This window comes from Letharia columbiana, assembly GCF_014066305.1.
Source record: "Letharia columbiana isolate WasteWater2 chromosome Unknown Sc0000001_s0, whole genome shotgun sequence".
NCBI lineage: Eukaryota > Fungi > Ascomycota > Lecanoromycetes > Lecanorales > Parmeliaceae > Letharia > Letharia columbiana.
Genome location: NW_023501037.1, coordinates 931,007 through 943,133, shown reverse-complemented (window position 1 = coordinate 943,133; position 12,127 = coordinate 931,007). Strand labels below are relative to the sequence as shown.

The following is a 12,127-nucleotide window of genomic DNA, read 5'->3' as shown; positions in this document are numbered from 1 at the left end:
ATATATAATAGATATAGAATTTTTTATTACTTTCAGATACTTATATCGATTAAAAGATATTTTAAAATATTAAGATAAAAATCAAAAATCGGCTAAGCGAGATATATAGGAGCTTTCAAATATAATAAGAAAGGTAATAGAATACGATATGGAGAAGATATCTACTCAGTACTACTTTTGTGGGGTGTGTGAGAATCAGTGCCAAGTATTCCAACGTTTGCACACGCTGATATACCTGATATCTTACGCTAGTGGTAAGATTCAGAATCTTCAACTCGAAACTTGATGTGCATGTGTACTAGCCGCAGAAATGGGAAAACACGGCGTCATATGTGCCTGCTGCTCAAGAAGACCTACATTGCATAAATCGAGCCACGCCATGCTCTGATCGATACCTATCATTTTAGAAGATGGGCTTACCAGGCTCTGCCACTAAGGTTCCCTTAAGCATCCTTGTTCTTATACGATCCTGTTCAAGCGTGATTGCCTCTTGTTCCAAGATGTTGTCCGGAGTCGTTGTTTCTACTTTTAAGGACTTCTGTCAGTGTATCTGCTTGATGGGAAGGATCTACTATGTAAAAGAAGGAGAAACATGTGCTTGCTATTCTCTACTTCCCTCTGCCAAACAACACACTCTCTTTGCACGAAATCAAGTCTACACGTGGCAGCACAGTCTCTTGCCTCCATTTTCGTTTAGCATCTGTCTTTCGCCATGAGTCTCCTTATGTCGCTCGCTCTAGCCTTCCTTGCTATGGCTTCGCAAGGGACTGGGCAATTCACGGTCGAGCCACAACCCTATTGTCACCCCGTAGCTGGGAATTTTAGCAACAACGCAGACTACTGGCTGCATGCAACGCCGGTGCTACGAGCTCACTGGTGCTTCGACTACGCCCCACTTGTCCGTCGACAATATACGGATTATTGGATCGGTTGGAAAAACATCAGCTTTCTATTTGCATTGTACCTCCCACCCCAAGAAGCCTAATCAATCTGACCTAACGCCATAACAGCGGTGACTCCTACACGAGCACAAGTTTCAACATCGCAGGGAAACAACCCAGTCTCAGCAACCCATTGGGCAATCCTTCATATCCTGGCTCTACCTCCGCCGATGGTCCTAACTACATTGACTTCTTGACAACCACTTATAATGAGAGCTACATCCAGGCTTATAATCTAGGCTACGGTGGAGCCACGATCGACGACTCGATCGTCATGTCAGGCTTTGGAACTTCAGTGCATAGCTTTCAAGACCAGGTTGAAAACGAATTTCTGCACACCTACGTCAACAACAGCAAAGTCCCATGGACCGCCTCCAATAGCTTGTTCACCATATTCTTCGGTGTCAACGACGTGACGAACTCTTTCGCTCCTTTTGCGTCACACAACGACTCTGTGAACTACGAGCTCGTCAAGGCATATGAAAGCCTCGTCGACAAGGTTGGTCTCCCTTCTTTCTATCAGGATAATAAGCTAACAGTAACATCAGCTGTACGCTGCCGGAGCGCGCAACTTCCTTTTCATGAACGTTCCTCCCGTCGATCGTTCACCGGGAACGCTCGAGATGGGCTCTGTTGATCAATCTGCCGAGGCCAGCTTCATCGGAGCGTTCAATTTTCGACTTGGTGCCCTTGTTTACAACCTAGCTCTACGCCATGCAGACACGACGTTGTTCACATTCGACACAAACTTCCTCTTCACTAGAGTTCTGGACGACCCGATGCAATTTGGAGAGACGGCCGGATACTTGAATACAACGAATTACTGCGCGACTTACGAGAAGTAAGCCCCTTTCTGGCAAAACGGAGGAACCTGCTTTTAAGCTGACTAGCTCTCCAGTGGCACGTCATCCTTGACATCCTTGGATCCATCATGCGGTATAGCTGTCGATCAGTACTTTTGGCTGAATAGTCTCCACCCAACCTATCCAATGCATAATTTCATGGGCTCTCAGATTGCGAAGATCCTTTCAGGTTGAGATTTGTACTTCATTCTGTACTTCATTCAGGTCAAGGCACCTAATTCTAGAAATTGAATAGAATATCGGCATGCTTCTGAAGGAGTTCGCTAGCAGCAGGGATTGAATATTTTGGCATCTTTGAGTGGAATGGATTACATGGTATAGTTCAAAGGAGGGATGGTACGAGAACATTATCAAAGCTTGCATGCCCATTAGCAATCAATGTTGTTTGGCAACGATATACTCTTAGTGACTGTAATATTTCCGCACTAGCTGCTTTTAGCGGTCAGACCACGCGAGCAAGCGGAACAACCAACTTCATTCATTCAATCTGCATTGGCTCTCACGACAACTATTGGAACTCTCAATGTCAAACTTCGACCCCAATGCTATCCTACGCGGTGCTCAGTTGACTGTAGTTGGGGGTTCGCAATCCAACAACCCCAAATCAGCGCTGAAAGCTGAAAAAGATACCAGCATACCGCGCTCTACAAAACCCTGGCCTCTTCAAATATGAGCACTACAGACAGGCAGCAATTGCTGTCTGTGCGGGCATCGCCATCAGAATTCTTGTTGCAGTTCCTGTGGGTTGTCTACGCTCCCAGAATTGAAAGTGGTGCTGATTGGCGACTGCTCCTGCAGATAATCACGGTCAAGGTATCACTATGGGCCCTCGGCTTCTTCATCAACTTCGATAGCGTGACATGGGATGACAAATTGGTGGGTGGGATGGATTTCCTGGCGAATTCCGTCCTGCAGGTCCCGTTCTTCCTCATGAGCTTGATGCGGTATATCACACCGACTTTGGACCGCATGTGAGGACCCTACATTTTAGCTGCCCCCGCTGGCCCAGCACTGATCAGCGCAGGTTCATGGACTCGTTGCAATGGGTCGACCAGACATACTACGCAAAGCACAAGTCAGAGGATCCGAAGACGCTCCGCGCGACATACTTTGCAGAACTGCGGATGTATTCAGCACATGGCGATACGAGCAAGCACAGAGCTCCAATGGACGCGGCGTTGGCTTTTCTCATTCGGTTCGGCCGAAGAGCTGGCATATCACTAGCTATATATGCGCTGTCATATCTGCCCATCGTTGGACGATTTGTTCTTCCAGCGGCCAGCTTCTATACCTTCAATAATGCCGTGGGGCCCATTCCAGCTACTATCATATTCGGCAGCGGTATCTTCCTGCCTAGAAGATATCTCATTGTGTTCTTGCAGAGCTACTTCTCGTCAAGAAGTTTGATGAGAGAATTGGTGCGTCCTCAAATACCAAAAGCCTTAACATTCCGCTGCAGGCTAGTTGGCTGACTTTTTTACAGCTCGAACCCTACTTTTCCCGAATTCGTTTCACGAAGGAGCAAAAGAAGCATTGGTTCCACGACCGCGAGGGCGTGCTGTTCGGATTCGGTGTTGGCTTCTACATCTTCCTCAAGATACCGCTCCTAGGTGTCTTGATCTACGGCATCGCAGAAGCATCGACAGCATATCTGATCACGAAGATTACGGACCCTCCACCATCTCCGGCGTATAGCGACAAATTCGCGGAAAGCCAGGTCAAGTGGAAGAACAAGCAGAAATTCCTGGAGCTTCCGTTGCACAATCTGGATGCGAACAACGCTGATACGGTAGGGAAGGAACCGATCGAGGCCTTTGATTCTCCTGGCAAGAAATTCTCCTAGATTTTGGGAGGAGATACAGACAGGGAATTTAGTACAACGATTCAGACAGCTCATTCCGGATTCAAGTGAGATCCCCGACTGCATTTGAATTTCACCAGCGCAAAGTGCCCCCCACGCGTACTTTCAGCACATTTTCATGCCTCATTTGCACCTATACCGATAGTTCAAAATTTGCATTCATTGTATTGTCTTTTCGTTAGTCAATTGCATCGCGATCTCTTTAGGAAGCTCGGAGGCGTCCACGTACGCCTTAAATTGACTTGGTCGAGCTTCTAAAGTACCGATAAGCGGCATATGTTTCAATTCCTTATCAGCAATCGGAAAAATGCATGTCTTCATTATCTTGCAGATCGAAAGCCTGGAGCTTGGCCCAGATATGCTTAATTCGCGGGGTCAGGCTCTAGTCAATTGACTTCCATTGCCCCGCCATCATGGCCCCACGGCCTATACTCGCAGCAGCTTGACACACGGTACTTGCTTTCTCTCTCCTCCCTTTCCTAATAGTCCGACTTCCAGTTGACAGTCTCAGTCTCAGTCTCATTTTAAAACCTCGAACGGGCTTTTCTCAATTCGAAGTTGTCTTTCTAGCGACATGGGTCTCACGGAGATACGGACCGCCGTCAAGGTCGATTTGAAGAAGCCAGCGGATCAGCAGCCCGTACTTCATGTACGTCGAGCTGTTCCATCATTTATCACGCCTGCGCTGACCTTCCTCAGAATAGATGGCATCCAGACGGCACGACCTCCCTTCCACAATCCATCCTAAATGCCCCTAACCTCTTCTACAGTTCCCTTCACGGCCAAAGTTAAAGATGGGGAGGTCTTCAAGGTGGAGTGTGTCGACTGGACAGGAGGACAGATTGGCAACAATGACAGCGCGGACGATGTGAAGAACATCGACCTCACCAAGATTCACTACTTGTCTGGCCCGTTCGAGGTGGAAGGTGCCGAACCTGGAGATGTCCTCGTGGTGGAGATCCAAGATGTGCAGCCATTTCAAGAACAGCCTTGGGGTTTTACGGGCGTATTTGACAAGGACAACGGGGGAGGCTTCCTTGACGAGCTTTACCCTAACGCGCAGGTCTCCCCTATCAAGATCTATTCCTTCGCAACTAGCTACTGACATCTTGTTGTTTACCAGCGCCAAAGCCATCTGGGACTTCGAAGGCATCTTCTGCTCCTCTCGCCATATCCCGCATCTCCGATTCCCTGGTCAGATTCACCCGGGCATCCTCGGCTGTGCTCCCTCCGCCGAGATCCTCGCTGAGTGGAACCGCCGCGAAGCCCACCTGATCAGCACCACCGAGCTCAAACGCATCGTCGCGCTGCCCCCTCAACCCCAGAACGTCCACGCGGGCTCCGCATCCGACGAGGTTAAAGAAAAAGTAGGCAAAGAGGGCGCGAGGACTATACCCGGCCGCCCCGAGCATGGTGGCAACTGCGATATCAAGAACCTGGGCCGCGGCAGCAAAGTCTTCCTCCCGATCCACGTCCCCGGGGCAAAATTCAGTATTGGCGATCTACACTTCAGCCAAGGCGACGGCGAAATTTCTTTCTGCGGCGCGATTGAGATGGCAGGGGTCATCACGCTGAAACTGTCCGTGATGCAGAGCGGCATGAAGGATCTGGACATGAAGAGCCCTCTTTTCCTGCCGGGACCCGTGGAGCCCCATTACGGGCCGAGCAAGTATCTGACCTTTGAGGGATTCAGCGTCGACGATAAGGGAGTGCAGCACTACATGGACGCCACCGTCGCGTACCGGCAGGCGACCCTGAGGTGCATCGAGTACCTGAGACGATATGGTGAGTCCACGCACGCGGCATATGGCGTGATGTGAACGGTCTGACTGACTTTTGGTAGGCTACTCCGACTACCAGGTCTACCTCATGTTGAGCTGCGCGCCGATTCAGGGACACGTGGCCGGCTTGGTGGATATCCCGAACGCGTGCATGACGCTAGGGGTGCCGATGGATATCTTCGATTTCGACATCTCGCCTACGGGCCCTGTGGAGAAGATGGAGATGGGGGCTTGTGCCGTTGCGAACAAGTGAAGATGGGTTGGGCGATCGTTGTAGAGCGGTGCAGTAAGGAAAGAGGAACGGGTGCCGATGTATGGTAGATTGATTGGGATTGGGATTGGGATTGGGATTGGGCCCCGTTTACGAGTGTGGCGATGGGCTTGGAACGGTTTTGCAGGCGCGAGGTTTATGGGTGCTTTACCTCAAAACACACAAACATTTGGCTTTTCCAACGCTTCGCTTTGAGAAACATCTTGACCAAGCGACCCTTGTTCCGTCCCGGACGACGATTCCTATCCCATCAACCCACCCCTTGCCATCTTCCTCGCGCGCTGATCCCGCCGGTTGTGATTAGCTCGCGACCCTTTGTTCGCATCCTTCCGCTGTCTCGCCGCCTGCGTATCTTGATCATCCGACGGCCCCGCCACGCTCGCCCCCCCACGGCCCCTTCCCCTCCCCCCCCTCCCACCCCTCCCACCGCCGCCCCCGTCACCATCCCCCGTCCCGTCAGCCGTCCAAGACGACCGTCCCAACTGCGTTCGCCCGGCCGCACCTCCGCCCTCCTCGTACTTCCGCTCCAACCTCTGAAGCCGCCTCGGATCCCGGCCGGCCATGATGCCCCACCCCTCGATCGCTTCGTCCGTCATGCCCGTCTCGCTCTTCAGCGCGGCGCGGTGCTCCCCCCTCCGCGCGTCGGCGTCGCGACGGAAGGCCTCGGGCTTCGTCCGGTAGGCGTGGAACAAGGCCTCCTCGTGCGCCTCCTCGCGACGCCCGCCGGCGGCGTCGTCGTCGTCGGCGGTGGTGGCGTCGACGGTGCCGCCGACGTCGCCGACGTCGTACGTGTCGTCGCGCTCGTCGTCGTCGGAGTCGAAGGCGGCGAGCGCGGCGAGGATGGCGGCTTTTTGACCCGTGGGGCGCGGGGCGGAGAGGAGGTGGTCGGCCGTCAGGTCGGCGTTTCGGCGGCCCCGGGCGAGGAGGGAGGCGTCGATGGCGAGGCGGTCGAAGGGGTCGGAGTCGTGGATGTTGCGTCGGATCGGGGGGGGCGGCGGGGTCGGGTGGTGTTCGAGGCCCGGTGCGAGGTCGTGGGTTTGGGGGGGAGGCCCCTCGGGGAGGAGTTCGGTTCGGTCTCGTGCGTTGAGATGCTGCGGTAGGGTATCGTCGAGGAGATGAGCGGTGACTTGTTCAGTGTCGTCGTCGTATTCGTCGAGGAGCTTGACGACGAATGCCGAACCCAGATCGGGGAAGAGATCCTGGACTTGGGCCACGAGGCTTAGTTTGTGGACATGGATCCCGCCCGTTGAGTCGTGGCCGTACCGGTCGCGATCTTTCCGTTTGCCTTTGTCGATCTTCCTCCTGACGGGCTTCTTGGGCCGGCCGTCAGGCGACTTCTCGAAAGCTTTCAGTGAGTCGATGAGGGATTTCGCCCTCGTAGCCTCTGGGCCTGCGATCCGAGTCCGGATTTTCTGCAGGAGGGGCGTAGATCCGACCACTGCTTTGAGCAGGGAGTCATCGCTTGATGTGGCCTTCAGACCGTACATGTGATCCAGTAGGGTAGATGTTCGAGGTCGGTCGGGCTCCATGAGGCTCAAAAGACAGAAGTATGTTACGACTACGATCTTGTGTTTCGGAATCTTGGCTTTTGAGGTCTGGTACGCGGTCGAAAGGGCATCGATGAGATCGGCCCCGAGCATCAAGAATTGACCGTAGTGGTAGCACGTTCTCAACAAAGCCACCACTAAGGCTAGAAGCTCCTCTGAGTCGCCGCTCGTAAGGTTCTGTTCCAGTTCTAGGATCAAATTGGCTTTATGGGTGCGCATGGAAGGCCGCTCGTCCAAGGCTTCTTGCCTCCATATGTCGACAAGCAACTTCGGCAAGACCGTGCTCTTCGCGTAGACACGGCTCACATCTGCGAGAAATGCCCACTCCAGCAAGAATTGAGAAGTAGGCTTCATTTCACTCAGCGCTCGGTGAATGAGCAGGAAGCATTTCCTTCTCAAGTCATTCTCCTTTGCATTTGTTGCTTCGGAGGAGTTTTTGGCATAGGAAATGAGAAATTGAACGAGAGAAGAATTCTTTGTGACTTTGAGGCTGAACACTTTCGCGGACATAAGAAGATGATTCTGGGCCAAAAGAAGCCACGAATCCAGACATATCTGCCACTCTTCTGGCATGATGCTCTTCCGCAGGCTCGCAGGTGGAAAAGATAGCCATGGTATATCCATATCGATGGACCGCTCGTTCAGATGAGCTGGAACGAGTGCAATAATATTGAACTGTCCTTGGCACACAAGATGACTTGGTCTAGAGAAAACAGAGCGGTGATATGTTTGATATACTGTTGAGATGTCTGCAAAAGTTGTGACGGTGATTCAAAGAACGCCTCGTAGGGCTGCATCGTATTCGCGAGAAAAGCTGTCCCACTGGTTCCGAATGGATTAGTCAGCCGAATGATTTAGCATACATAACTTCCATTAACATACTCGTAAAAAGATATAAGATAAGTTTACGAACTACTACTAAAAGAAGTAACTATTTTAATTAAATTAAATTTATAAAATTTATATAATTACGAACGCGTTTATTCTTTTAAATATTATAACTTTAAATTTATAAATTAAATTTATAAATACTAGTCGAAAAGATATAATATAATATAATATATTAATCTATTATATTATACTCTAACGAGTAAAAATTTATAAATTAAATTTTTAATTTTTTTTTAATTAGGACTATTAAGTAAGTAGATAAGCGAACTTTAATAAGCGATATTTAAATTCCTTACGCTTTAATAATTATAAGACTAAATTAAATTTTTTTTTATCTAAAAGTTTATATTTTATTCTATAGTTTAAAAAAATAATTTTAAAATTTTAATAGAAAATAGTAAAGTTATTAAAGAATTAAAAGTAAAGTAAGAGATTTTAATAGTTATAGACGCTAATTTATTTATCTATAATAAGTTAGTCGATCTAATTAAAGAGCGTAATAACTCTCGAATTTATAATTAACTATATATATAAATTTAATATTTTTTAAATTAACTCTATCTTATTCTTATATATATATTAATAAGATATAAGATATAATTATTTATATTCTTTTATATTTAATACGATATAAAAGCTTAGTAATATATATTATAAAATAATATATTTATAATATTATATTATAAAATAGTATATATATAAAATACTTCGATTAGAATTTCTATATTTAGAAGTATAAGTAGCTATTTTAATTATTATTCTAGTTAACGATCTTTTTTTTTTTTTTTTTTTTAAAATATAAAAAAAAATAAAAAAAAAAAAAATTTATTATTTATTATTAAAAATTTTTTTTTTTTTTTTTTTTTTTTTAAAAAAAAATTTTTTTTTTAAAAAATAAAATAAAAAAAAAAAAAAAAATAGAATTTAATTAAAAAATTTTAAATTTTTTTTTTTTAATATATATAAAAAAAAAAGATGGGGCTGAGCTATAAAACCTTGAATTTGTATGTGCAGCCAATTATAAATTTAGAGTTACTACGCTCTTTAGTTAGACCAGCTAAGTTAGCCCGCTAGCCCTCCCGAGCTCTCTTATTAAAAATTTATATATAGAAGTTTTACACTCTAAAATAACCAGCTCCCTACGGATACTATTTCTTTATAATTTTCTAAATTATAGAACTTAGTGTGCGCTTTCTAACGCTGTAAAAATAATAAAGTTTGGCCTACTATTAGTAGATTAAATTAATATTCAAATATCGTAGTCATGGTAGTCACACCAGACGCGTCCGGGATCGGATAATAATCCTTCCACCTATTTGTTATTCTTCCATTATTCTACCAATTCTACCAATTCTACCAATTCTACCAATTCCACCAATATAAATATAATCGTCTTCGATATCCCTCGCCCAATTAGAGCCCCTTACTAACGCCCCTAGGCTACCCCTCGACGAATCCGCTACTACTAGCAATCGAGGCCGCAAGCGAGCCTAACAGCTATCTACTACTACTCATAAACGCGTTAAAAGACCCTCAAAAAGAGCCCGAACGGATACATCCTCCCCTATATACTCCTCCCAAGCCAGCGATAGGTGGGTTAAACTAACATTCAAATATTGTAATCATACCAAACGCGTCCGGACGTCATATGCTCTCCACGATTTCACATCAAATCATCACTCAGCAAGCGAAGAACACCACTATAACTTGGCCTATCATCCCCACTACATTAAAGAGTAAGAGGAGGAACTACAACAGGCAAATGCGGAGAATACTACGGAGAAACCAAGCGGCAACAAGGCCACCATCGTCAAGAACACGGCTCAGCTCTCCAAGATCCCACGTCATATACTCTCCACGGTTCCGCATCAAATCATCACTCAGCAAGCGGAGAACACCACTGCAACTTGGCCGTTCCACATCAAATCATTACTCAGCAAGCGGAGAACACCACTGCAACTTGGCCTATCATCCCCACTACATTGAGGAGCAAGAGGAGGAACTACAACAGGCAAATGCGGAGAACACTGCGGAGAAACCAAGCGGCAACAAGGCCACCATCGTCAAGAACACGGCTCAGCTCTCCAAGATCCCACGTCATATGCTCTCCACGGTTCCACATCAAATCATCACTCAGCAAGCGGAGAACACCACTGCAACTTGGCCCACATCAAATATTACTCATCACACCACTGCAACATTGAGGAGCAAGAGGAGGAACTACAACAGGCAAATGCGGAGAACACTACGGAGAAACCAAGCGGCAACAAGGCCACCATCGTCAAGAACACGGCTCAGCTCTCCAAGATCCCACGTCATATCAGTTATCCACTCAGTCAGCCACTCAGCTAGCCACTCAGCTAGCCACTCAGCTAGCCACTCAGCTAGCCACTCAGTCTGATACTCTACAAGAGGAGGAGCAAGAGGAGGAACTACAACAGGCAAATGCGGAGAACACTGCGGAGAAACCAAGCGGCAACAAGGCCCCCAGCACCAAGAACACGGCTCAGCTCTCCAAGATCCCACGTCATATGCTCTCCACGGTTCCATATCAAATCATCACTCAACAAGCGGAGAACACCACTGCAACTTAGCCTATCATCCCCACTACATCAAGAAGTAAGAGGAGGAACTACAACAGGCAAATGCGGAGAACACTGCGGAGAACACTATGGAGAACACTGCGGAGAAACCAAGCGGCAACAAGGCCCCCAGCACCAAGAACACGGCTCAGCTCTCCAAAATCCCACATCATATGCTCTCCACGGTTCTACATCAAATCATCACTCAGCAAGCGGAGAATACCACTGCAACTTGGCCTATCATCCCCACTGCATTGAGGAGCAAGAGGAGGAACTACAACAGGCAAATGCGGAGAACACTGCGGAGAAACTAAGCGGCAACAAGGCCACCATCGTCAAGAACACGGCTCAGCTCTCCAAGATCCCACCTCATATGCTCTCCACGGTTCCACATCAAATCATCACTCCGGAACGATGCATATTTGGACGAATTGAAACCGTCCGATGTCTTGCTCTGACAGCTATTTCATTATTCGAAAGATTTCACTGCGGCAGGAGATAATGTGGGATTCACACCACTAATTGGCATGTTGTCTCCATTTCTTTCCGGTATTTCGATACTTCTTGCCATAAGGACATGGCCTTTCTCTGTTTTTTGTGGGCAATTATTACGGATCAATCCTCCACACTCGATACACCTTCCTAATTAGGCCTTAGCGCGCCTCTCTCCGCACATATATACCTGTATGTAGGTCAAAAACGCACAGCAAGCGATTAGAGTTCGATTTGACTTAGAAAAATCCAACTCCATGAATTTAATTCATGGGCCTTTACTTGTAATTAATTATAAATTTAGAATTACTACGCTCTTTAATTAAATCGACTAAATTAGCCCGCTAGCCCTTCTAAGCTTTTTTATTAAAAATTTATATATAGAAGTTTTATACTTTAAAGTACTTAGTTTACGATATATATAATTACTTTATAATTTCTTAAATTATAAAACTCGCTTTATACTTTCTAACGCTATAAAAATTATAAAGTTTAGTTTACTATTAATAAATTAAATAAATATTTAAATATAATAATTATAATAGTTATATTAAACGTATTCGAGATCGAATAATAATTCTTTTATCTATTTATTATTCTTTTATTATTCTATTAATTCTATTAATTCTATTAATTCTATTAATTTTACTAATATAAATATAATTATCTTCGATATTCTTTATCTAATTAAAGCCTCTTACTAACGCCTCTAGATTATCTCTTAACAAATTCGCTACTACTAGTAATCGAGATCGTAAATAAACTTAATAGCTATTTACTACTACTTATAAACGCGTTAAAAGGTTTTTTAAAAGAGTTTAAACGGATATATCTTTTTCTATATACTTCTCTTAAGCTAGCGATAGATAAATTAAATTAATATTTAAATATTATAGTT

At 46.1% G+C, this 12,127-nt stretch overlaps 5 protein-coding genes across 5 annotated transcripts; 4 read left to right on the top strand and 1 right to left on the bottom strand.

Moving 5' to 3' along the window:
- Positions 1 to 712: 712 nt before the first annotated feature.
- Positions 713 to 1,978, top strand: HO173_000844 (uncharacterized protein; the record flags this gene model as incomplete). Its single annotated transcript, XM_037302791.1, has 4 exons — positions 713 to 960; positions 1,011 to 1,440; positions 1,490 to 1,782; positions 1,840 to 1,978. 4 exons carry the CDS (start codon positions 713 to 715, stop codon positions 1,976 to 1,978), a joined length of 1,110 nt encoding a protein of 369 aa, XP_037170298.1.
- Positions 1,979 to 2,327: 349 nt separating this feature from the next.
- Positions 2,328 to 3,647, top strand: HO173_000843 (uncharacterized protein; the record flags this gene model as incomplete). Its single annotated transcript, XM_037302790.1, has 5 exons — positions 2,328 to 2,385; positions 2,438 to 2,544; positions 2,603 to 2,775; positions 2,829 to 3,222; positions 3,288 to 3,647. The coding sequence occupies 5 exons, from the start codon at positions 2,328 to 2,330 to the stop codon at positions 3,645 to 3,647; spliced, it is 1,092 nt and encodes a 363-aa protein (XP_037170297.1).
- A 592-nt stretch (positions 3,648 to 4,239) lies between these two features.
- On the top strand, positions 4,240 to 5,699 carry HO173_000842 (uncharacterized protein; the record flags this gene model as incomplete). Its single annotated transcript, XM_037302789.1, has 5 exons — positions 4,240 to 4,314; positions 4,365 to 4,383; positions 4,436 to 4,724; positions 4,789 to 5,450; positions 5,509 to 5,699. 5 exons carry the CDS (start codon positions 4,240 to 4,242, stop codon positions 5,697 to 5,699), a joined length of 1,236 nt encoding a protein of 411 aa, XP_037170296.1.
- Positions 5,700 to 5,959: 260 nt separating this feature from the next.
- HO173_000841 (uncharacterized protein) lies at positions 5,960 to 7,888 on the bottom strand (the record flags this gene model as incomplete). Its single annotated transcript, XM_037302788.1, has 1 exon — positions 5,960 to 7,888. One exon carries the CDS (start codon positions 7,886 to 7,888, stop codon positions 5,960 to 5,962), a length of 1,929 nt encoding a protein of 642 aa, XP_037170295.1.
- A 2,029-nt stretch (positions 7,889 to 9,917) lies between these two features.
- Positions 9,918 to 10,749, top strand: HO173_000840 (uncharacterized protein; the record flags this gene model as incomplete). The annotated part of the gene is made up of 2 exons (XM_037302787.1): positions 9,918 to 10,490; positions 10,540 to 10,749. 2 exons carry the CDS (start codon positions 9,918 to 9,920, stop codon positions 10,747 to 10,749), a joined length of 783 nt encoding a protein of 260 aa, XP_037170294.1.
- Between the last annotated feature and the right edge of the window lie 1,378 nt (positions 10,750 to 12,127).